The sequence below is a fragment of the Pan troglodytes genome, chromosome 21, assembly GCF_028858775.2.
Source record: "Pan troglodytes isolate AG18354 chromosome 21, NHGRI_mPanTro3-v2.0_pri, whole genome shotgun sequence".
NCBI classification, from domain to species: domain Eukaryota; kingdom Metazoa; phylum Chordata; class Mammalia; order Primates; family Hominidae; genus Pan; species Pan troglodytes.
The window spans coordinates 69511726-69537405 of record NC_072419.2 but is presented as its reverse complement, the minus strand read 5'-3'; the positions used below and the strand labels follow the sequence as shown (position 1 = coordinate 69537405).

The window sequence follows — 25680 nt, the reverse complement described above, 5'->3', positions numbered from 1 at the left end:
GTGGAGAGGGCAGCTGCGTGAGTGGCTGGTGTCCATCGAGACAGATGGGTATCTTCACTGAGAGCCCCCAGAGGCCAGCTGCAGGGTGAGCTGTGTCCAGCACTCAGGAGGGGTTTGGTTCAGCCAGGGATCATCTGAATTCAGGGCCCACAGCGTTTGGACCCTGCACCCAGCTCAGAAACCTCCTCTTGGCTGGGGGTTTTGGTACAGCCTCCTTGGGGGCCATCTGGCAACATCAGCACAATGGCCAGTGTAAGCGCCTTTGGCCCAGTGATTCCATGGGCAGGAGCCTCCTGCCAGGTGTCTTCGCACATGTGTGCATGTGTGTTGCGGCCAGGACACTCACTGGATGAGGCTAGAGCCCATCCCCTCCCTGGAGAGGGACGAGGTGGGTGGACGGCGGGTGTTGATACTCAGCAGCACTGTGGATCCCCAAAGTGCGGTTTCCCAACATGTGAGATGCAAGGGCAGATAGTGGAGACAGAGACTCATGCTTGCACGCACAGGCAGGCATCTGGAGAGCTCCCTCTCTGAGGGGTTTGGGGGTGGTGGTTTTTGCTTCCCACCTTATATCCTTTGAGTGCAAAGATAGCTTTTTAACCATGCGCCTGTGTGACTTTCAAATAAATAAAAACCCAAACCTTCCTAATGCTAGTCATGTTTAGACAATCCCATACCACTTGAGGGTGCTGCCAGGAGGGGGTACTGCCGGGAGGGGGTGCTGCTAGGAAGGGCTCTTGGATGAGCAACAGGTTCCCCGAGCAAGAAGGTTCCCGTCTGAAGGCAGACGGCCCACAGGGGATGGGCTCTTGTCTGTCATTGACGGCACAGGCTTAGAAATGGCAGACTTTGTCTCAAGACCGCTGGGCCACCCAGAGGAGTGGCCAAGGCCCTCTGATCCGTTTCCATCCATGACATGAGGAGCTGCCTGCTCCCTGTGAGGGAGAGACAGTTGTCCCCTGACATTCGGTGCTGGGTGACCTCCCTTTTCCTGGCCGAGAGCTGGGCTGGGGTGTGAACCTGGGCAGGCTGGGCAGTGGACGTGGCCCTCCAAGGTTACAGGCAGCTCAACTCCTGGTTTTCTGTGACACCCTCCCAGGTCCTCAGGCCTGGCCAAGGTAAAGGCTTTCCCCCCAGAGCTGGCCTGGGGACCTCAGCACCCCCTGCTGGTGCCACAGCCCCTGCATTCAATTCACTTTAGGGCCCCCTGTTCCCGCCAACCAGACCTGTCCTGCCCCTGGGCAGCCCCCAGTCTCCTTCCATGTCAGGGTCAGCATGGAGCCTTCTGGAGTTCAGAGCAAAAGCCTGGGTGGGTCCGGGCAGTGGCTGTGGGATCCTGCCAGCCTCTTCCCTGGCCAGTGGGGCTAGGCTGGCATGGTGGTGCCTCCTCAGGCCTCACTGTGGGGGCCTCTCCTTCCATCTACATTTGTGAGTAGAACCTACTCAGCCCCAGGAGTCACCCTCCAAAATCTCTCCATAGGCATCACTGTGAGGCCTCCCCAGTGATCTCTGTAGTGAGCTGAAGAGTGTACCCCCAAAACTCACGTCCACCTGGCACCTGTGTGACTTTATGTAGAAATAGGTTCTTTGCAGATATAATCACAAGACGGTGAGGTGATCCTGGATTAAGGTGGGCTCTAAATCCAGATGAGTGTCCTTGTAAGAAGAGACACAGGCACAGAGGAAAAGGCCATGAGGTGACGGAGGCGAGGAGGAAAGACCAGGAAGGGCTGCAGCCTCCACCGGAGGCTGGAGGAGGCTAGGATCCTCCCCGAGGGCCCTGGAAGGAGCTTCTGTCTCCACTTCAGCCCAGCAGTACTGATCTGAGACTTCTGGCCTCCAGAACTGGGAGAGAATAAATTGCCGTTATTTTAAGCCCCCCAGTTCCTGGTACTTTGTTAAGATAGCTCCAGGAAACTGAAACACCTCCAGGGTCCTGCATTGCCGGCACTCAGCCATCTAAGAAGGCCCCTAAGCTCGGAGTGGCCACTTCCCGCAGGGCCAGTGCTGCCTCCTGTGACTGGCTGGGCATTTGTGGGTGAAGGCAGCAGGTAACAGCCAGTGTTGACAGAGCCCCGGCCTGACGCCAAGGGCTGCATACCCAGTTTCTTCCACACACTCATCCTGTGAAAGGGGAGTAATTACCCCACCACAGAGGAGGAAAGTAGGCCTGAGGCGGAAGGCCCTGTAACTGGCTGTGAGGCTCTGAACTCCAGTGGTGACCACTGCACCGTCCTGGCCCAGGGATGGGAGCTGGGTGAGAAGACAGACAGGGGCTCCAAGAGTCCGAGTGTCTACTCTGACCACCCAGACACCCCCTTGCTGCAGTCATGGCCGCCAAACAGTTCAGTGTCCTGGGAAGCAGGCACTCAGGGCCTGCCCAGGATGCGCAGGCCTTATCACACAGAAGCAGGTGGCAGGGTGCCCCCAGGGACCCCACTGTCCCTACAATCCCCACACATCTTCTCCATGTGGGCCACCATCCTGGAAACGTGCTGTTCATTTTCGGATGTACCCCAAATGCACAGATTTCATCCTGGCCTGAGATGTCTGCCCATGGCCCAAACACATCAAAGTCCCAGGGGATCCAGGTTCATCCTCAGGGCACCAGACATCCCCCAGCTCTGTTCCAGGGAAACAAGCCCAGCCTGCTTTCCCCAGCTTTAGGCGAGGCATGGCTCCAGGGAGACCTGGTGATGAGCAACTTGGAGCAGCAGTCCTCTCTGTGGCTGACCGGCCTGCTGGGGGCAGTTTCCACCTCCTGCAGCAGTGTGAGAGGCTGTCTGCTGCCCCACTGATGCGGATGTCCAGGCTTGGAGCCGTCTTGGGACTCCATTGCCGTCCCTGCTGTCACTGTTCACCCTGCTTAGCGCATCTGCCCGGGCCCACTTTGTGGAAAACACTCATTTGACGTCAACCTGCCTGACACCCCATTCCAGGTCTTTCTCCTTTAGCAGGACCCAGATCCAGGCCACGTGAAGATGTCACAGCTGCCAGAGCTGGAAAGAAAAATATCAACCTGGAAGCCTCTGTAGGAAGTTAGCCACAAGGGTGGCAGGATTGGATACTGGCTGCAGGGAGCGAAATTCAACACCTTGACCAGAAGGGCGTCCAGGCTGGGGATGCTGAGGGGTTAGGAACTGAGAACTGGGCTCTCTTTGCACAGTTGCTGCTAAGAAGGGGCTGTCCATCCTCGAACAAAGATGATAAGTCCCCTGGCCCGGCCTAGGCTGGGGCACAGAGCACTGCTGTAAGTCTCTTTTCCTCCTGGTGATGAAATCGGGGTCAAGAATCTAACATGAGAACTTGGTTATAAGCCGGCGAGCCTCTCGCAGGTCCAGGGGTGCATCCACAGAACAGCTGACCTCCGGGACCGGGCCCAGGGCTCCGCTGCGGCTGAAGGCCAGGGCCGCAAAGCGCACAAAGCCCGCAGGTCCCGCGGCAAGGGCCGAGGCGCGCGACCTGGAACACGCGGGGGCTCGGAGCTCTCGGCGGGCAGGTGTTTGTTTGCGCGCGGGGGAAGGGCAGACCGACCCCGGACAGACCCGTAGCCCAGCTGTCGGACCAGAACAGCGTTTAGTCTTCGGACCGTGGGGAAAACTACAGAGGCCTCCGTGCCGGTAGCGCGTCGGGGGTGCGGCTGTGGCCGGGGTGTGTGTGGGGGGCTGTACACCTGGCCGCAGCCCGCCAGCCCCTTCCCGCCAGGCCCCGCGGCGCCTCCGGACACGCCCCACGTGACTTCCCCGGCTCAGGGCTTCCCCGCCCAGCCGGCTGCGGTCCCCGCCCCGCCGCACGAGACTGGGACCTGAGAGCGAAATCCATCCCGTAAGACGGCAGCGCGCAGGCGCGAAGCGTGGCGGCCCGGCGCGGCGCTCCCGGCTTGCCCCGCGTGCACGCTGACGCCGCGCAGTCTAGTCCCCTGCCGCCGCCGTCGCCGCTGCTGTCGCCGCCGCCGCCGCCATTGGAGTCGACGCCTCCTCAGTGCGTCCGCGTCCCGGGCTCACCGCCGCTGCCGCCTCGCCAGGGGCCCGCGCGCCCAGCAGCCGCCGCCGCCGCCCGGCCGGCGCCCGGGGAATTGGCGGCGGGGCCCGGGGCCGCGCGAGCTAGGGTGACAGGCCCGGCCTCTAGGGGAGGCCCGAGCCGGCGGGCGCCCCGGCCCCGCGTCTAGTTGTTCATGAAGCATGTCGGCCACCAGCGTGGACACCCAGGTAGCGGGGCCGGGTTACAGGGGCCGCGGCCGGGGCCGAGGCGCGGGGTCTGGGTTGGGGTCCTGGGGCTGGAACGCAGAGCCCGGGGTCGCGGGGGCCGGGCCCAGGCGGGACCGGGGTTCTCGGGGCCGGGGTTGCACGTGACCGCGCCTCGGGGCCGGCGGAGCTCGCGGCCCGTTGGAGACCACTTCTCTGGTGAATAACTTTGTGTTTCCCTCTTCCCCCGGGTTGTGTGTACCCCACGTCCCGGCCTGCGGCGGTGCAGAGAACAAAAGGACAAGATAATAAAGGTGAGCGGAGTCCCGGGACGGCCGGCGCGGGCTGGAGTGGAGGAGGACGGGGAAGGAACGGTCCAGGAAGCTGCGTCTGGAACCGGAAACTTTCTCTCTTCCGCCAGCTTCAGGGAGATAAAACTTGAGGTTGTGCGACGATTCTGGGAGATTTGACAGGTCGAAGACAGGGGCTTCTCAAGAAGTGAATAAATGATTGCTCAGAGTAATTTGGGCCCGTCTCTCCCCACCGCATGATCATGGATTTGCTTTGGGGAAGGGGAGGCAGGAGAGCCGGGTGGACATGGCCGCAGGGGTTGAGCGACTTGCCTTTTTCCGCCCAGCAGGGGCTGCTCTAGGAGAGGGGCAGTCCAAGGTTCTGCAGGCTAAGCTCCACATCCCCGGTAGTTTCAGCCCGTTTTCCAAGTCTGTTAGCATCTCCTGTGACATTATGGCTTGGGATAAACCCTCAGAGCGCACTCATGTGAAAACTGTTAAGTGACACTTCACGTTTACTTGGAACACTTTTTTAGCCAGTTTGTGTGTCAGCTCAGGTGTAACCAAATACGGTTCATCGTGTTTTAAGATTGGAAAAGGCCCAGCACTTTATTTACCTTTGCTTGCTTTTTCTGGCTGAGCATAATAACAGTGGGAAGGTAAGTGGTGTAAAAGGAAAACCAGTCTTGGGGCACCCAAATCACTGAGCCAAAGGGAGAAAGCTACGCTGAGAACTGCTGAGGGCAAACCTGCCTCCCATTCTATTCCTGAAAAAGATAGCTTCTAAGACAAAAAAAGTTACATACCTCCCCCACAGTTTGCCCACAAGGAAATTCCTGGTGGACAAAGGACAGAACTCAGAGTCATTCCTGCTCACTGAGATAAATGCTTATCTGATTGCTTCCTTTGGAAAGGCTAATCAGAAACTCGAAAGAATGCAGCCGTTTGTCTCTTATCTACCTATGACCTGGAAGCCCCCTCCCTGCTTCAAGTTGTCCCGCCTCTCCGGACCAAACCAATGTACATCTTACATTGATGGTTCTCATGTCTCCCTAAAATGTATAAAACTAAGCTGTCCCCCGACCACCTTGGGCACATGTTGTCAAGACCTCCTGAGGTTGTATCATGGGTGTGTCCTTAACCTTGGCAAAATAAATTTTCTAAATTAACTGAGACCTGTCTCAGATATTTGGGGTTCACTGTGGAGAGTCAGATAATAGCTCCCAACAGTCCTTCAGTTGCAGCCCCTTCCCTCCTAAGTTTTCTTCCCTCCGTTCTCCATACGTTTGGGCATACATTCTGCATTTGGGCTTTTGGAGGCTCCACTTCTTTTTGCCACACATAAGTCTTCTTAGACCATGTCAGTTTTCACCCTGGTTATGTGTTCCTTGCATTATGTGTTAACACTTGATTTGGTTAATCTCACCAAATTACGATTAAGCCTTTATTTAAAATTTATCCTAAATTATTGAAAGTTTCCCCTCCCCCTTCTAATTAGTTGTATAAACATCAGTTCTATACTGGTTGTACTCCTTTTAAAATTAAAGCATAATTTCTGCTAGAAATAGATGGAAATAGACTTTGCTAACTTTGACTTCCAAGCTTAAAAGTAATCTTTTAAAATTTGAGGGTAATATTTTGCAACTTTTTGTTCTAGTACAAAATGGTTCTTTACATCAGAAGGATACAGTTCATGACAATGACTTTGAGCCCTACCTTACTGGACAGTCAAATCAGGTGAGTTTATTTTGTTAGCATATATTTGTTTTTAAGTTGGTTTTAATTGTTTTGTGCCTTTACTGTCATTTCTGATTTTTAAATTATCCTAAACAACAAAGCAGCAGACTGTAAAGTATTAGGAATGATAGAATGCTCATGAAGATGTGACTCCTGTTAACCTTGGGCATCAGTGGGGTGAAAATGATTTTCCCTGTGGAGGAGGCGGCATCCCACTGGGGCTGGGATGCAAACAGGTCTAGTTGGCTCCAGTGTTTGTGGGTCAGTGGTGTGTCTTGCCTTTGACGCAGTGGAGGTGTGTGTGTGTTTCTGAAGCTTCCTGGTTATTCTTAGCTCTGGATGATTGGAATTGTGGTCTGGGGAGGCAGCTAAGAGCTGGGCTGTGGAGCGACTGTGGAGCCAGAGGCTGCCTGGGTTTCGGTCCTTTTTTTGAGACAGCGTCTCACTCTTGCCACCCAGGCTGGAGCGCAATGGCGTGATCTCAGCCTGCTGCAGCCTCTGCCTCCCGGGTTCAAGCAATCCTCCTGCCTCAGCCTCGGGAGTAGCTGGAATTGCAGGCACCCACTACCACGTCTAGCTAATTTTTGTATTTTTAGTAGAGATGGGGTTTCACCATGTTGGCCAGGCTGGTCTCAAACTCCTGACCTCAGGTGATCCACCCGCCTCGGCCTCCCAGAGTGCTGGGATTATAGGCGTGAGGCACCGCGCCTGGCCTGGTTTCAATTTTAACTCCACCACTGACTGGCCTGTGTCCATGGCTTGCCTTCTCTTGCCTCAATTTCCTTTTCTGTAGAAGAGAGAGAGTAGTAACTGTTTGTAGAATTGTTGGGAGGATGACATCGGATGGTGCACATAAAGCGCTGAGACAGTACCTGATACAGCAGGGCCCAGTGAGTCATAGCTGCCCTGTTTTCTTAGGTAATTCAGGCTTTCTCTGCCTTGGCACTGTGGACATTTTGCACGGGAGCATTCTGTTTTGGGGGCTGTCCTGTGCATTGTTGGATGTTTAGCAGCCTCCCTGGCTTCCCACCCACTAGATGCCATTAGCAACTCCTTCTCCCCATCCCCAGTTGTAGCAAGCAAAACTGTCTTGGTGGATGTTTTTTGGGGGATACAATTGCCCTGGTTAAAATCTACTGGGAGCTGCTCTCTCTCCTCTGTGCTGCTGTTGCAGCAAAACTCCCAAGAGAAGCGGTGTCTGTTTATGTCTGTTTAAGAGTCCCACTCGGGAATCAGACTTCCCCTGCCTCACTTTCCTACCTCCAGGCCGTTGGCTTGGATGAGGGGCTGCACCTCTGTGAGCTCCTCACTTTGGTGAGCAGGCCTCGTGGGGCAGCACAAAGCGGATGCTCTGAGTGCTCCATTTCGTGTGCTGTGATTCACATTCCTTCCTCCGCCACTCCAAGTAGCCCTCAGCTACTGGGCATGTTTACTTTAAAGTAAAACCAGGCTTCACCTCTTCTCTGTGAAGGAATAAAACTAGTCTGCCCTTTTCTGAGGTGTCTTAGAACTTCTTAGAATGTTCCTTCATCCCCCTCCCTCCTACTGCACTTGGCGAATCAAGCAGCTTAGAGACCAAGAAACCTTGTACAGGTGGAGCCTCGGCAGCGCTGCCCCGCACTCCGACCCTGCTTCTGTTTCTTGTCTCTTGGTTGCCTTCTGAGAATCTGCCCCTCCTCTGGGCAGAACTGACTTGACTTTAGTGATGGGCCTTTGGATAGAGGTAATGGCAGGAAGTTAACTAATTTTTTGAATTTCTTGTTTTCTAGTGTGTTCTTATTATTTTAGTACTTTAATGGTATTATGTACTGAATTTTAGCCAATAAAGGGGGAGGGAGGTTGCATCAGTACACTTAAAAGTGTGTGTGTGTGTGTGTGTGTGTGTGTGTGTATTTTGGAGACAGGGTCCTGCTGTTACCCAAGCTAGAGTTCAGGGGCATGATTATAGCTCACTGGAGCCTCAAATTCCTGGGCTTAAGCAATCCTCCTGCCTCAGCCTCCTGAATAGCTGGGACTACAGGCATGCACCACTACACCTGGTGATTGATTGATTGGTTGGTTGTAGACACAGGGTCTCTCTGTGTTGCCCAGGCTAGTCTTGAACTTCTGGGCTCAAGTGATCTTCCTGCTTTGGCCTCCCAAAGTGCTAGGATTACAGGTATGAGCCACTGTGCCCAGCCAAAAATATTTTTATAAAGTCGGAGCTTTTGTGTTGTTTGGGAGGATTTCTTTACAAATCGATTATTTTTATGTCAGTGGGTGTCTTAGCTCCATATGTAGAGTATACAGTATGGTTTTATAACTTTTGATTTACACAGACATAAATTTGGAGCCATGGCCACAGTTAAGATAGTGGACATATCAATAGCTCTGGGTCCTTTTTTGTTGGAGACAGGGTCTCACTCCATTGCCCAGGCTGGAGTGCATGTTGTGATCATGGCTTACTGCAGCCTCGATTTCCCAGGCTCAGGTGATTCTCCCACCTCAACCTCCCAAGTAGCTAGGACTACAGGCATGTGCCACCACGCCCAGCTAATTTTTTAATTTTTAGTAGACATGAAATATTGCTGTGTTGCCCAGGCTGGTCTTGAACTCATGGGCTCAAGCAATCCACACGCATCAGCCTCCCAAAGTGCTAGGATTATAGGCATGAGCCACTAGTGCCCAACCTAACCCTGGGTACTTAAAAGAGAAAAATCTAGATATGGTTTGTAGTAGCCAGTTGGAGGCTACCGTGGTTCCTGTGCTTTGTGTGAAACTGTCATACTTAGAATGGTTTAGAAAGTCTTAGGAGAATGCCTGCCTGTTAGGTTGGTTTAACTTGTAATGGGCTGTGAGGGGTTGTTGCCGTGTGGTGGGGGTCCTTCCCTCAGAGAGGCCTCACCCGCCTTGCTGTGCTTCTGGTGCTAGAGTTTCAGTCCTAGTTGCCCCTGAGGCGCTTGCGACTGTAGCCGCTCAGTATCTGTCTTCTAGTCTGTGACTTGAATGGGAGTTGGGGGAGCAGAGGAACTGGGAGTGAAGGGCTCTGGGTTGGGCTTGATTGTTGTGATTTTCTCTCTTTTTTTGTTTTTTGAGACAGAGTTTCGCTCTTGTTGCCCAGGATGGAGTGCAGTGGCGCGATCTCAGCTCACTGCAGCCTCCACCTCCCTGGCTCAAGTGATTCTCCTGCCTCAGCCTCCCGAGTAGCTGGGATTACAGGCACGCGCCACCACGCCTGGCTAATTTTTTTTTGTATTTTTAGTAGGGACGGGGTTTCTCCATGTTGGTCAGGCTGGTCTCGAACTCCCGACCTCTGGTGATCCCCCTGCCTCAGCCTCCCACAGTGCTGGGATTACAAGCATGAGCCACAGTGCCCGGCCGATTTTCTCTTTTGAGGCTTTTCCTGCTCGGGGACTTCTGGTTTCCCAGTTCTCTGTTGTTTTCTGAAAGGAAAGACTGTGAAATGACCCAGAACAGTTCCTACTCAGAGTTTAGAAGACACTGTCTTGGCATGATGCCTGAGTTGGGAATAGATGCCGCTGGCCCCCCAGGCTTCCTGCACACTCCCTGACCAACAGACTGAGTGTGTTTGCTGTGATCCCACTGACAGAAATTACCAAGGCCATCTGGGCATGCCTGTACCTGTGCTGCCGGATGCAGTTTGGTCAGCAACAGACCACAATATGATAGTGGTCCCATAAGATTATGATGGTGCTGAAAAATTCCTGGCACCTGGTGACGTTGGAGCTACCATGTTGAGGGCAGTGTATTACTCGTGTCTGTGGTGCTGCAGTAGGTGTGACCAAACCTACTGCCCCAGTCATACCAGAGTATACACCTACAGTTACGTACAGTACCGTACAGTACGTAATAATTGATGATAAACGACTGTTACTACTTTGTGTATTTACTATACTTTTAAGAGCATATTCTGCCTACTTACTAGAAACAAAGTCAACTGTAAAGCAGCCTCAGGCAGGTTCTTCAGGAGGAATCCAGAAGAAGGCAATTGGTGTCACAGGAGATGACAGCTCCATGTGTGTTGTTGCCCCTGAATACCTTCCAGTGGGGCAAGATGTGGAGGTGGAAGATCCAGACCCTGTGTAGGCCTAGGCTAATATGTGTGTTTTTTGTGTCTTTTTGGGTTTTTGGTTTTTTTGTTTTGTTTTGTTTTGAGGCAGGGTCTCTCCCTCACCTGGGCGGAAGTGCAGTGGTGACTCATTGCAGCCTTGACCTCCTGGGCCCAAGTGATCTTCCTGCCTTATTTTTGATTTTTTGTAGAGATGAGGTCTCACTGTGTTGCCTGGGCTGTTCTCGAAATCCTGGGCTGAAGCAGTCCTCCTGCCTCGGCCTCCCAAAGGGCTGGGATTATAGGCATGAGCCACTGTGCCTGGCCGTGTCTTCATTTATAACAAAAAAGTTCAAAAAGTTTAAAAAAATTTAATAGAAAAAAGCTTATGGAATAAGGATATAACAAAAAAAATTTTTGTACAGCTATATGATATATTTGTGTTTACAAAAGAGTCAAAAACCTTAAAGCTTTTAAAAAAGTAGTTTGTAAAGTAAAAAAGCTATAGTAGGCTAGGGTTTATTATTGAAGAAAGGAAGATTTAAAAATTGAGTGTAGTGTTAAGTGGACGGTGTTTCTAAAGGTGACAGTGGTGTCCAGTGAGGGCCCAGGCCTTCACATTCTCTCCCTGACTCACCCAGTGCAACTCAGGCCTACCTGCTCCATTCACCGTAAGTGCTCTGTACAGGTGTCCCGTTCTTGATTTCTTATACCGTATTTTTACTGTACCTTTTCTGTGTTTAGATAATGTTTAGACACACAGATACTTATCATTGATGTACAGTTACTTCCATTATTCAGTACAGTTACACACCGTACAGGTTACGGCCTCAGTGTGTGGTAAGGATACTGCCTCCATGCTCACACATCTCTGTTTGTGTGAGGACACTGATCACACAGTGACGAAATTGCTCATCAGGTTTTGGGTGGTTTTTTTTCACTGAACACAATGCCTCATCAGAGCATCTAGGACTTCTTTGAGAACAGCCTGGAGATGCTTGGCACAGGGCTTCCTGCTGTGCCTGGGCAGCTCTGGTGGGCCCGGGGTGACCTGAGGGCCAGCAGGGGAGTGTCAGTTTCTTGTGGCTGCATCTAAAAATATGGGCTTCCTTAAAATACCCAGTGGCAGCGCCTGCTAAGTAGGCATTTGCCATCACAACGGCTTCCCAGAGACGCAGCTGGAAGGACATAGTGGGATCTTAACGTGCTTCTTACTGGCAAGTTGCTGAAACAAATGGAGAAATTCTGTCAGAAACTGCTGTCTCTGCATATTGATGCCACCAGCTGAGGGGCTGAAATTGCAGCCTCAGAGGGACCAGTCCTGAAAACAGATCTGAAAAGTGAGCAGCCAAGTAAGTAAATTAGGGTTTTTCGGTTATTTTCCTCTAACATTTTCTCTGTGCTCCCTAAGGCTTTTCCTGAAGAACCACAGGTCATCCTGGTAGGCCTGTTCCCAGTCCTGGGTCAGAGCTGCTTCCCAGGAGCCATGTCACTCCCTCACTTTTCAGCAGTACCCTTAATACTTTTCCATTTTACATAATTAATTATTTTGTTTTGTTTGTTTGTTTTTATTAAGCAAATGCTTCTCTCTGTTCCTCTTGGGCTTCTGAAGGGATCCTTTCTGCTTCTCCCTCTAGTCTCTCCTTTTGGTCATTCCAACTCCATCTCAGAAAAATGGATATAGGAAGTAAACTTAACCATTGAACTTCAACTTAAATGGTTCTGGTCATTCGGATGGAAGTTTCTTTTTTTTAATGTGGTTAAATTTGAGTAAATATGTAAAACTGCTCTTAGTTCTTTTTTGTTTTTTTTTTTTTTTTTTTTTTTTGAGACGGAGTCTCACTCTGTCGCCCAGGCTGGAGTGCAGTGGTGTGATCTTGGCTCATGGCAGCCTTCACCTCCCAGGTTCAAGCGATTCTCCTGCCTCAGGCTCCGGAGTAGCTGCGACTACAGGTGCCTGCCACCATACCCGGTTTAGTAGAGACGGGGTTTAACCATATTGATCAGACTAGTCTCGAACTCCTGACCTTGTGATTCACCTGCCTCGGCCTCCCAAAGTGCTGGGATTACAGGCCAGAGCCACTGTGCCCGGCTAAAAATGTGTTAGCCTTTCTTCGATGAGGTCGTCAGTTCTCCGCAGGGGCTGCAGTGAGGCGCCTAGCATGTGGAAGTGTTCAGCAGTCTTCTGTGGAGGCGGCTGCAGAGTAGCAGGATCATGGTTTTGCTTGTATTGTCCTTAAAAGATCTGTTTATGCCACTCATTTATGAGGACCAAAATATGCTTGCTCAGAGGTAGTAATGTGTTAAGAACAAGCTTTGAATTTGTTCTTTTTTTGGAGGGGGGTGGGGGGAACAGAGTCTTGCTCTGTCACCCAGGCTGGAGTGCAGCGGCTCGATCTCGGCTCACTGCAAGCTCCGCCTCCCGGGTTCACGCCATTCTCCTGCCTCAGCCTCCTGAGTAGCTGGGACTACAGGCACCCACCACCACGCCCGGCTAATTTTTTGTGTTTTTAGTAGAGAGGGGGGTTTTACCGTGTTAGCCAGGATGGTCTCGATCTCCTGACCTCGTGATCCGTCCACCTCAGCCTCCCAAAGTGCTGGGATTACAGGCATGAGTCACCGTGCCCGGGGTTAATGCAGCTGTATCCCTGAGAAGTAAACTTTCACACTCATAACTCAGTGCCCATGGAGCCATGGCGCTAAGGAATGTTGAGGGAGCAGCACAGCTCGCCTCCAGCACTTGGCAGCGAGTGAGCGCTGAACCTGTGCCTGGCTGTGCGGGAGACAAAGGGAGATCAAAGGCCCTGAAAGGAGGCTGCATGTGTTTTCCAGGCAGCCCGAACTGTGCGTTTCCAGTTGTCTCCCACGCACTGTGACCAGGACTGAATGGGACAGCTTCCCTCACCAGGGAAGGAGTGTGGGGCAGCAGCCTGACATGTGGCTCATAAAGAAGGCAGAGGACAGCATCTCCAGGTTTTCTTATGTACAGAATGACTGACTTCACATAGCTTTACAAATTAACCTGCTTCTTTACCTTCAGAGTTTTGGAGGAAAGATGGCAGATGTAATAGGAAATGGGCTGTCAGTAAGATTGAGGTGAAAATGGAAATCCGGCCCACAGGACCCCAGGTCACTATATCCAGCCTGCCTGTGTGGCCATGGAACCCGGTGAGCACAGAAAGTATCAGGAGGGTTTAGGGCTGCCAGCAGAGCTGATTAGCGTCACCGTCTTCTGTGGCTCGGGGTGTGAATGGTGGTGATCTGGAGCTGAAGGATTTGCAGAGTACTGGCTGGAACTGCAGGCCCTGCACCTTGGGTAGAGGGAAGCTGGATGGGTCATTTGTGGGCTCTCTGTCTGTGCGGCGTGTGTGCTAGGTGTGTCCATTTAATACTTAAAACGGATTTTCAGGGATGTTACATGCCTCATGTAATGTGCATTTTTTCATGTGGTAAGTGATGTCCTGTCTTAGTTAAGGCTTTAGGTGTAAGTCAGAAGTGTCCCTGGGCATCTGTTTCTGTGGCCTGACTCCTCTGGTTGGTGTTGGGGCCAAGTGGATTAGAATACCACACAGCCATCGAGGTCTTTTTTTCCCATCTGCTCTTTTTGCGTGGAAGGAAGATGTGTTGTGATTGCAGCGCTGCTGAGGAGCACGTGTCCAGCTAATGGGAGGAGGAGGGCTGGCTTCCCTGTGGGGGGGACTGTCCCCTTGCCTGCCGTCCTTGAAGGCACCTGCGGCCAGTGACTCGAGGAGCAAGTCCTGTGCACAGACCGCCCCCCTGATTCACTCACCCCCCGAGTCTGGGCCTGTTGGCCAGGGCAGCACCCGAGGGAAAGGCTGCAGCAAAGGAGCCAGCATCATGGAAACTGTTTTGAGGGAGAATAAGCTCAGATTAATCTCATGTTTGTGGAACACTGATAGCATCCCACTTGTCTTCTTATACCCCCAGAATCTCAAATTTATATTACGGGGAAACAGCAGTTAGTGCATTTTAAAAGATGATTCTGGGGCCAGGCGCTGTGGCTCATGCCTGTAATTCCAGCACTTTGGGAGGCCGAGGCGGGTGGATCACCTGAGGTTGGGAGTTCGAGACCAGCCTGGCAAAGATGATGAAATCCTGTCTCTACTAAAAATACAAAAATTAACCGGGTGTGGTGGTGTGCTTCTGTAATCCCAGCTACTTGGGAGGCTGAGGCATGAGAATCGCTTGAACCTGGGAGGCGGAGGTTGCAGTGAGCTGAGATCGTGCCACTGCACTGCAGCCTGGGCGACAAAGTGAGACTTCGTCCCAAAAAAAAAAAGGGGGGGTGGTTCTGGAATTGTCTGCTCACAAGTGGAGAAGTCAACAGGAAGAAAATTAGAAAATAAATTGGATTTCTGAAGCCCTCAGTATTCTAGGATGGGAGCAGGAGGCAGGAAGTGGTGGCCAGGTCATTGGTTCATTAGTCCACCAGTGTTGGCTGGTGTTGGGGCACTGCCCCCAGGGAGAGCTGCTTGTGGTCACCCCTCCAGTGAAGCAGGCCTGTTTCATTGTCTGGGATCCCACAGTCTCCCTCATTGCCTCAGCTACTTTCCCGCCTGGTGTCCCCGACTGGGTGCTGTTATCCTTCATAGTGTAGCCTTTGATGCCAACATGAAAGGTCAGTGTGGCAGGGATGAGGTTGTGAGATGAGGTCTGGAGCATATTCTCTTTATGTAGAACCTTCTGGTTACTTGGGGGACTGGGGGGAGGGGAGCGGGAAAACTAAAAATCCAAAAACGGGCGTCACAGACTGGAGAGCACCGTGTTTTACTTCCGGCTCTGTTTTCTGTAATAGCATCTTGGCACTCTCAGACGATGCATCTAGGTGGGAGCCTTCTTACCTCACACTGGACCCCGTCTCACCGGCCTGTGTGCAGGTGTGTGTGCGCACACACATACAGACACACCTCACACGAAAGCCATTTTAAGGCAGTGTTGGAGGGACCCAATCATGACCAGACCCTTGGTTGAGTCTCTCCAAGGAGATGCCGTCCCAGAACTGCTGACCCTCAGTCTAAATTTGTGCCCTGGGCAGCTCTTCAGAGACCCCTACGATGGGGCACTCAGGCACTCACCTTCTCTAGCAGACCTTTTTGCCTCATGGTTCCGTCACTTTAAAACCACTCTCTGAGGTTCCAGTCACTACACAGACATGTTTTCATAAGGAAGCCCAGGTGAGTTGGCATCCAGAGTGAGGGCTGCTCTGCACCCGGAGCGCAGAGTCCACACTTCGGATGCTTTCTCTTGGCTGAGGAGCTGGAGCCAGCCAGGGCCCTCTGTGCAGGGGCCTACTGCAAGAGCCCAACGCTGTGCCCAGGAAATCATGGAAATGTGAACCCCCTTGGACTTAGAGGCAGGGGCCATCTGCTAGGAAGGGTGTGTGGAAGGAGCCTCTGAAGCACCCTTGAAGGATTCTGGGAGAGCTTTGGTCCAGGTATGGGAGAGTGTCCCAGGAGGAATGTCAAGGCCCAGAGGTGGGCGCCCAGGGCCTGCTGAGTAATCAGCGAGCTTGGGGTCTGTTCTCTGGAGCAAACTGCCTCACGGCCCTGCACATCCTGGTTTGCCAATGGAAATATCTCTGCCTTACAAAGCTGTTTCAGTTCCCATGATGCCGTCCGTGTCTGTCATAAGCGTTGTCGTCAGCAGGCAGGGGTTTACTCCTCTACCTCTGGATTCCTTTGCAGGTAAGAGTAGAGGGGGCTGCTACCTCGCCAGTTCTAGAGAGGCATAGCTTCGTCATTTAGCCTGAATTCAGAGCCTTGCCAATGATGCTTCGTATTTTGAGACGGCACCCTGGTTTGTGTTGGTTATTAATTTCTCTGTCTTGATTTGGTTCTCACATTGGCGACTACAGCTTTCTTTCTGGAAGGAGTAGCCCCATGCTGTGCAGGTTTTGTTTTTGCTCCACCTGTGCTTAAGCAAGAGGCTGTTGGCATTCTCAGCATCTCGTGTTGTAGAAGTGGTGTAACTTGTCACGTTTGCTTTTGCAGAGTAACAGTTACCCCTCAATGAGCGACCCCTACCTGTCCAGCTATTACCCGCCGTCCATTGGATTTCCTTACTCCCTCAATGAGGCTCCGTGGTCTACTGCAGGGGACCCTCCGATTCCATACCTCACCACCTACGGACAGCTCAGTAACGGAGACCATCATTTTATGCACGATGCTGTTTTTGGGCAGCCTGGGGGCCTGGGGAACAACATCTATCAGCACAGGTTCAATTTTTTCCCTGAAAACCCTGCGTTCTCAGCATGGGGGACAAGTGGGTCTCAAGGTCAGCAGACCCAGAGCTCCGCGTATGGGAGCAGCTACACCTACCCCCCGAGCTCCCTGGGTGGCACGGTGGTTGATGGGCAGCCAGGCTTTCACAGCGACACCCTCAGCAAGGCCCCCGGGATGAACAGCCTGGAGCAGGGCATGGTTGGCCTGAAGATTGGGGACGTCAGCTCCTCCGCTGTCAAGACGGTGGGCTCCGTCGTCAGCAGCGTGGCACTGACTGGTGTCCTTTCTGGCAACGGTGGGACAAATGTGAACATGCCAGTTTCAAAGCCGACCTCGTGGGCTGCCATTGCCAGCAAGCCTGCAAAACCACAGCCTAAAATGAAAACAAAGAGCGGGCCTGTCATGGGGGGTGCGCTGCCCCCTCCACCCATAAAGCATAACATGGACATTGGCACCTGGGATAACAAGGGGCCTGTGCCGAAGGCCCCAGTCCCCCAGCAGGCACCCTCTCCACAGGCTGCCCCACAGCCCCAGCAGGTGGCTCAGCCTCTCCCAGCACAGCCCCCAGCTTTGGCTCAACCGCAGTATCAGAGCCCTCAGCAGCCACCCCAGACCCGCTGGGTTGCCCCACGCAACAGAAACGCGGCGTTTGGGCAGAGCGGAGGGGCTGGCAGCGATAGCAACTCTCCTGGAAACGTCCAGCCTAATTCTGCCCCCAGCGTCGAATCCCACCCCGTCCTTGAAAAACTGAAGGCTGCTCACAGCTACAACCCGAAAGAGTTTGAGTGGAATCTGAAAAGCGGGCGTGTGTTCATCATCAAGAGCTACTCTGAGGACGACATCCACCGCTCCATTAAGTACTCCATCTGGTGTAGCACAGAGCACGGCAACAAGCGCCTGGACAGCGCCTTCCGCTGCATGAGCAGCAAGGGGCCCGTCTACCTGCTCTTCAGCGTCAATGGGAGTGGGCATTTTTGTGGGGTGGCCGAGATGAAGTCCCCCGTGGACTACGGCACCAGTGCCGGGGTCTGGTCTCAGGACAAGTGGAAGGGGAAGTTTGACGTCCAGTGGATTTTTGTTAAGGATGTACCCAATAACCAGCTCCGGCACATCAGGCTGGAGAATAACGACAACAAACCGGTCACAAACTCCCGGGACACCCAGGAGGTGCCCTTAGAAAAAGCCAAGCAAGTGCTGAAAATTATCAGTTCCTACAAGCACACAACCTCCATCTTCGACGACTTTGCTCACTACGAGAAGCGCCAGGAGGAGGAGGAGGTGGTGCGCAAGGTGAGGCTGGGTGTTGCAGGCAACTGCCATGCAGATGTGTCCCTGGTGCCGTACTTAGACCAGGTGGCCGGTGGTGAGCAGATGCGGCAGGTCCGCCGAGCTGAGTCTCGTGACAGGCAGCTCCCAGTTGGCCGCAGGTGGGCGGGCCCAGGTCCTGGCAGCCTCGTGGGCTTTCCCTGCGGAGAGTACTGCTAGTAACCAGTGATGGTATTTGAGTAGATGTCACCGAACGACTTTGATCACTTTCCAATTATAATTGAATAATTGGGACCGCAGTGTACACATTCTGTTACAAAGAATTTGAGGGTAACTTTCTCCTCTCCTTTTTGAATTGTGATACTTTCTGGAACAGTGCTTCCCAGCCTCCGTCCATGAGGAACACTTAGGTGATATTCACGAAGCACTGCGGTGGGCACGTAGGGCATCGAGACCCCACCTGGCCAAGGGCCCTTGCTTCCCAGGGCACTGTCCCTCAGTAGTTGGGAATCTCTGGTCTTTGATCTGGAGGTCGTTGCTTTATTTTTCTTTTAAAAACCCAGTATCCTGCAGTTTTTGGAAACAAACTCACTCCATCTAGGTCGTAAAGAAAATGGTGGTGGTGGGGTAGGTTTGGAATCCAGACATTTTATAATGACAAATATGGATCCTATATCAAAAATTCATTGACTGGGCCTTTTTGAGACAGTCCTGATTTCCTGGGATACTTGTAGCCAAACTCCTGAGTCTGTGCTGTCATGTGATGTCTGACGGGATTGAGTGTGTTTGCTCTTCAGAAGGGCTCAGATGCCCGTAAACTGGCACCAGCAATGGGAAAATGATGATGCTGACATACTTTATAATGCTTCCTTTATTCGAGAGAGTTCATCCTGAGATTCTCTCCTGTTTTTTAAAAAATATCCCTTCCTGAAATGTCAGTTGATAATAGATGGGTTTTCAGTGTTTTTTTCAGTTCTCTATGTTAAAGGAATTATTCACCTGTGAGCACCAAGTGTCCTAATGTATTTTGGGCAGAAAGGCGTGTACATGGCATATATAGGGATGTATAGAGTAGAGCCGCCTGCCCTGTCTGCAGTCTTACATTATGCAAGTCCTGAACAACTTGGGGCTTGTAGAACTTTGGAAAAGTATCAGTCCCTCTCTTTTGTGAGAAAAGAAGTGGATGTCATTTATTTCCAGTTACTGAATTCTGAATTAGTTACTGAAATTCTGTGTTTTAGCTCTTTTTTTTTTTTTTTTTTGAGATGGAGTTTTGCTCTGTTGCCCAGGCTGGAGTGCAGTGGCGCAGTCTTGGCTCACTGCAACCTCCACCTCCTGGGTTTGAGTGATTGTCCTGCCTTAGCCTTCCAGGTAGCTGGGATTACAGACAATAGCTCGGATTACAGACTTTTAGGTATAAAATGAATACTGAATTGCTAAATTTGCAGGGATAATTGCTAATGAAGCTTTAGGTCCTTAGCTGGCTAAACTGGAAGCTGGCTGTGTGTGTGTGCGCACAGTTTTTCTTCTTAAATACCGTAATACTTGGGTTTTCATAAAGTGTGCGGACTCCTGACCTGGTTGGTGTTTTTAAAACTCTAGTGTCCTACAACTTGCATTATAAAAACTTGATCTAGATAACTGCTTTTGTGTGTCGGGTTATGGGTTAAGCATCTTGGTAAGCGGCCTGCAGGGTCTGTGGGCATCTGCCTGCAGGCAAGATCCAAGTGTTCCTCAAACCACTGGGTGCTCCAAGGCGAGTCCGACAGAGCCGCTGGTGGAGCATCATTGGAAGGAACTTGGTAACCCTCCCCTAAACTGTTAGCCAAGCTGGAGAACTCTGGGCCCATATGGGTCAGTGTTAACATTAATTCATTTTATTGAAAGTGACAAATGAGAACCTGGTTTGTTAATGTTTGGTGGAATTTCAAATAGCTTTTTTTTTTTTGAGCCAATCTCACCGTCAGCCAGGCTGGAGTGCAGTAGTGCAATTTTGGCTCACTGCAACCTCAACCTCCGAGGTTCAGGCCATTCTCCTGCCTCAGCCTCCCAAGTAGCTGGGATCATAGGCGCCCACCACTGCACCCAGCTAAATTTTGTATTTTTAGTAGAGATAGGGTTTCACCATGTTGGCCAGGCTGGTCTCGATCTCTTGACCTCAAGTGATCCGCCCACCTCAGCCTCCCAAAGTGCTGGGATTACAGGTGTGAGCCACCGTGCCCCGCCTCAAATAGCTTTTTGTTTTTGAGACAGGTCTTTCTCCGCCTGCCGGCCTGGAGTGCAGTGACTTAATCACAGCTTGTTGTAGCCTTGACCTCCTGGGCTCAAGTGGTCTTCCTGCCTCAGCCTCCTGAGTAGCTACAGGGGTGCACCACCATGCCTGGCTAATTTTTGTATTTTTTTGTAGAGTCGGTGTCTTGCTATGTTGCCCAGGCTGGTCTTGAACTCCTGGGCTCAAACAGTCTTCCCACCTTGGCTTCACAAAGTTCTGGGATTATAGGAATGAGCCACTGTGCCCGGCGTCAAATATCTTTTAAGCTTATTGGGCAGTGTAGAGAAATGGTCCTTGAGGAGGTCCCCAGACTGGACTTGGCTGCTGGCTCTCCCTGCCTGCGAAGGTGCTCTAGGCCTTGTGCTTAACGGGCTGGGCTAGTGGCTCATCCAGGATTGGAGTCTTAGGTGTCTTGAGGCTGAGACTCTGGGTGTCTAATGCTTTCTCCCTCTGGGTTTCCCATGAAGAGTCAGTGCAGTTTTGTTTTGTTTTGTTTTTTAAGACAGAATCTTGCACTGTTGCCCAGTCTGGAGTGCAGTGGTGTGATCTCGGCTCACTGCAAGCTCTGCCTCCTGGGTTCACACAATTCTCCTGCCTCAGCCTCCCGGGTAGCTGGGACTACAGGCCCTCGCCACCACGCCCAGCGAATTTTTTGTGCTTTTAGTAGAGATGGGGTTTCACCATGTTAGCCAGGATGGTCTCGATCTCCTGACCTTGTGATCCGCCCGCTTTGGCCTCCCAAAGTGCTGGGATTACAGGCGTGAGCCACCGCGCCCGGCCGAGTCAGTGCAGTTTTAAGAACAAAGTAGTGTGCCGAAGAGAGGGTTGTGCGCTTGTGCTGGTAGAGCCCCCGGGCGGTTTTCTCAAGGTTCTCTCAGGACTTCGAAGAACAGACCCACCTTTTCTTTATCATTTAGAGTTTGGCCCCATTGCTGTAAAGGTCATAAACAAGTTGAGTGTTGAGAAAGTGAAGTAGAGTTAGCATTTTGCAAGATTGCTGTCCAGCTATAAATTTAGAAACATACTGATTTCTTAGGATGGCAGCAGCTTTTATGGCAGCAGAGTCAGACCAAGTCCTGGGTTGATACATTTTTTGGTTTTAAAAAAACCTAGAAACGGCCACTTCTTAGCTTAAAACAGTGAAAGTGGTGAGCGTCCCACACTGTGAGCATTGCTTAGTTCCTCAGACTGACTGTCCTTGCCCTGGCGGCAGGTGCCCCTGACCTGACTCCACTTCGACCTCCAGGCCGGCTCAGCAGAGTGGCTCTTTGACTTTGGAAATTAATAAAGAGCATAGAGAATCTTAGGCCATAAGCATTTCCTGGATGCTTGTTGAGCATTCCTCGAAAGAATGAGCTGTGCTTCGTCATTTTTTTTTTGAGAAATTTTATGAGGAATAGTATTTTTTAAAGAGCACATAGTAAACTTTGTAGCTGTTTATAAGGGCTGAAGGGAGATGGGGATCTGGGGAGTTTACCTGTGAGTGGCTTTAACATCAGCTATTTGAACTCAAGAGATTGGTATTTGCTTTTTAGGAACAGCAGTACCTCTTTTGTTAAGAGATTGATTGATTGAGAGTTTCGCTGTCTCCCCCAGGCTGGAGTGAAGTGGCACAATCTCAGCTCACTGCAACCTCTGCGTCCTAGGTTCAAGTAATTCTTGTGCCTCAGCCTTCAGAGTGGCTGGGATTACAGGCACCGGTCACCATGCCCTGCCAAATTTTTTTTTTTTTTTTTGTATTTTTAGTAGAGGTGGGGTTTTACCATGTTGACCAAGCTGGTCTCAAATTCCTGAGCTCAGGCAATCCACCCGCCTTGGCCTCCCAAAGTGCTAGGATTACAGGCATGAGCCACCACACCCAGCCTGGGAAGAGATTTTTTTTAACGGAGAATTTTTAAGAGAATGTAAAATACAGAGTTCTTAATTTTTCCAGTTTTACATTTGAGGGTAGGGAGGAAATGTTAATTCTTAAGAGTAGGACCTGCCTATCCAGGTCCTTAATCCAAATACTCTGGAGCCTTCTCGGGACAGGGAACACCACATCTGCTTCTGAGAGCAGCCACAGTTGAGGAGGCTGGTGTTTATTCCAGTGCCCAGCAAAGTTTATTATTAACCGGAAGACACATTCAGTCCATTTTTAGCAAAAGAGGAGGTTTCAGGTTAAATGTTTGGGTGTCCTGCCCGCTGGTTTTCTTTATTAGTTTGCATCTTGATAGATGGCCAGATGAGGGTGGATGTGCCTGGGATGCATCTTTTTGTTTTGTTTTTATTTCGAGATAGGGTCTCTCTCTGTTGCCCAGGCTGGAGTGCAGGGCAGATAATAGCTCACTGCAGCCGAAAACTCATGGGCTCAAGCGATCCTCTCGCCTCAGCCTCCCGAATAGCTGGGATTACAGGGTGCGCCACCACACTCGGCCTGGGACACCTCTCTAGCAGAGTGGTGCAGCGTGTGCTCCTTAGATCGCACATTTTCATCTTTGGATGCTGCCTTGTAAGGAGACTGAAGGGGCTTCTAGACTCTGCTACTCAGGGAGGCCAGTGTGGGAAAAGATTCGGGTGTAAGTCTCAAGCTTGTGTGTCACATACACTCTGGAAAAGATGATTCTCTTATGGGAGTGGGCAGCAAACCTGGTCAGAGGAGCTTTGCCTTGAGCCAGTCTAGCCGTGGGGGAGCGGGGAGGGGCATGCTCTTCCCCTTGGCGTGGGAGTGAGCTGGGGAGTGGGAAGGGCCTGAACTGGACAGGCCCACACGGGTCCTCCTGCCCTTCATTAGCCACATGACACAGCACCTTGTTAGCCAGTTGGAAGGATTTTGGTGTCCTTTGCGCCACTGAGAAGTTTAAATGAGATAAAATACAGAAGAACAGCTTCCGTCTCCCTGGCCTCCTTGAGAGCCTGGTGTGTGCCAGCTCCTCTGAGTGCAGAGAATTTCACATTGCTAAGTGTCTTTCCATGTGGAATGATAGTGGCACATGAGGGAAAGACAGCTGTGGGAAGTGGGGCTTCCCAGCAGACAGGTGGCCCATGTGACCGTTGTGGTTGATGCTTTTCTCCTGGTAGAGGGGGTGGGTAGAATGCCATGCCCAGTGTGGCCAGTCCCCCACAGAGCAGGCCCCAGTGCAGCTCAGAGTTGTGTGCTGGTGTGGCTTGGGTACCATTCAGGGTCCCGCCTCCAGATTTGCAGGTGCTGCTAAGGGGCAGCCTCGGATCTCACTTTTGGGAGGGATTCATTGGTGTGGTTACTCTGCATTCAACTTTTGTTTTTTCTTTTTACAGGAACGGCAGAATCGAAACAAACAATAAGGGTGAACCAGTTTCTTACATGTTCTAACGTTTGACTTTGAAAACAGTTTAAAACACGTGTGCTTGGTCAGCTCCAGTGTGTCGTCCCGTGCGGGGGTTGAGTGTTGCATCTTTACCTTTCTTGTCGTTGATTTTTGCCCAGATGGATCTGCATTTATTTGTACTTTTTCTATGTATTATAATCCTGTAGAAGTCACTAATAAAGGAGTATTTTTTGTCAGCTTATCAATCAGACTGATCTAATGTGAAATATAAGTATCCTTAAAAACAAAGCATCTATTTTGGCAGAAATTGTGTTCTTAAATTCAGTCATTTGATATTCTGTGAGACTTCATATTTCTCATCCCTTTATTGCTTTTTAGCAAACATAAGAAACCATGAGTCATTTTGTCATTTAGAGTATTCTGATAAAATCTCTTGAAAATACTGAAATCAAAAGGTTAATGATTTTTTGTTCATTCTGATTTGTCATTTTATTATCTGTTATCGGTCTAAAGTGCTAATTTACCCATTTGATTTTTCTGCTAGACAGATAACTTTTAATTTTTCAAATTTGGCAGACACTTTTTTTTTTTTTTTTTTTTTTTTTTTTTTTTTGAAAATCTTTCCTTCCAGATCTGTTGCCCACTGAACAGCCACCCGTCCCTCACTGTCCTGGTGTCCGATTGGGCTGGATGGTGTTGGGGCATGATGTGTGGAGGAACTGGAAGGTGCTTTAGGTCTGGTTCAGGGTCGGGCATTCTTCGTTGTTTGCACATCTTTTTAAATTTTACACCTTTTCTTAAGAATTCTAATGCCGTCTTAAGTTTTTATACCAATAATGCTGAGCTTTAAGTGTAGGATCTGGTAGTACAGACAGTGTGATGGATGATGCTGCTGGTTGTAAATTTCACCGTGTGTGTCTAATTTTTTTTCCTGTTGAATGGGTAAAAACAAAACAAAACTTTTTTAGAAAATGAATTTGCTGTCATGTTTTGTGGAATGAGGGACCGTTGAGCTCACTACCACCTGGAGTTTGAGTTGAAGCATGAAAATGGTGCCCATGCCTGACGCTCCAGCGCCTGGATCTGCACGTGCCCTTGTAGAGGATCCTTACCGTCCTAGAGAGCAGACGCTTTCTGAAAACTACTTGCTCCAAAAGACCCTCTGAGTTAACGTTTCAGCTGTATCATTAGACTTGTATTTAGAGCGTGTCACTTCCTCTGAACTGTTACTGCCTGAATGGAGTCCTGGACGACATTGGGTTTTTCCTCTAGGAGAATACAAGCCTTAATAAACAATACTATTTAGCAAACTTGGTGTCACCTCATTCTTCACCCTACTTGATGAGTTTATGTGTTGGAGCTTTTTAAGCTGCAAAGCCATTGGGGGAGTCACCGTAGAAAGCCCCGTGTTTCTCAAGGTGTGGGATTCTCGTTCCCTCGCTTTGGAAGAGGGAGCTGTTAATTTCCTTAAGACTATAAACTACATGGCACCGTCACCCACCCCTCATCACACGAATGTGCAGACGCAGCGGTGCGTGCAGCACCTGGGCACCGCTGCCCCCTTTCCGGACTTGGCTCCTCACCGTCTCCCTCCATTCATCCTCCAATGCCTCTTATTATTTATGCGATAAGAGTTTAATACCTGTTTAGTTTGTTTTCCTTTTGAGGTAAAATTTACAAGCAGTGAAATGCACATTGTGTACATCTGCAGAAGTTGACAAGTATGTGATAAAGTTATGCAATATTAGCCTCAGCCCAGAAAATCCTGAGCTCAGGCAATCCACCCGCCTTGGCCTCCCAAAGTACTAGGATTACAGGCACGAGCCACCACACCCAGTCTGTGAAGAGATTTTTTTAACAGAATTTTTAAGAGAATGCAATGCAAAATACAGAGTTCTTAATTTTTCCAGTTTTACATTTGAGGGGTAGGGAGGAAATGTTAATTCTTAAGAGTAGGATCTGCATATCCAGGTCCTTAATCCAAATACTCTGGAGCCTTCTCGGGACAGGGAACACCACATCTGCTTTTGAGAGCAGCCACGGTTGAGGAGGCTGGTGGTTATTCCAGTGCCCAGCAAAGTTTATTATTAACCGGAAGACACATTCAGTCCATTTTTAGCAAAAGAGGAGGTTTCAGGTTAAGTGGGTGTCCCGCCTGCTGGTTTTATTAGTTTGCATCTTGATAGATAAGGGGGCCAGATGAGGATGGCATCTTTCCCAGGCAGTCACCACCTCTGCCAGAAGTTAGTAGTTGGTTTAAGGAAACACAAAATGAGAACGGGAAAACGTGTCTGTTCTGACAGGCCAGTTAGAGGTAGGCTGTGTGCTCCCACCTGCCGCTCCAAATGCTGCTG

General features: G+C 50.7%; 1 protein-coding gene across 4 annotated transcripts; it reads left to right on the top strand.

Annotated features, from left to right (window-relative positions):
• The first annotated feature begins 3911 nt into the window (after nucleotides 1–3911).
• YTHDF1 (YTH N6-methyladenosine RNA binding protein F1) lies at nucleotides 3912–24636 on the top strand. Of its 4 annotated transcripts, XM_525419.9 has the most exons (5): nucleotides 3912–4208; nucleotides 4474–4498; nucleotides 6132–6211; nucleotides 16271–17791; nucleotides 23316–24636. In XM_525419.9, the coding sequence occupies exons 1-5, from the start codon at nucleotides 4182–4184 to the stop codon at nucleotides 23340–23342; spliced, it is 1680 nt and encodes a 559-aa protein (XP_525419.2). In that variant the 5' UTR covers nucleotides 3912–4181; the 3' UTR covers nucleotides 23343–24636. The 4 variants fall into 4 exon arrangements, with proteins under 4 accessions (XP_525419.2, XP_009435867.1, XP_009435869.1 ...); XM_009437592.5 differs by lacking the exon at nucleotides 3912–4208 and having other exon boundaries at nucleotides 4493–4627; XM_009437594.4 differs by lacking the exons at nucleotides 3912–4208; nucleotides 4474–4498 and adding an exon at nucleotides 4637–5133.
• Nucleotides 24637–25680: the final 1044 nt, after the last annotated feature.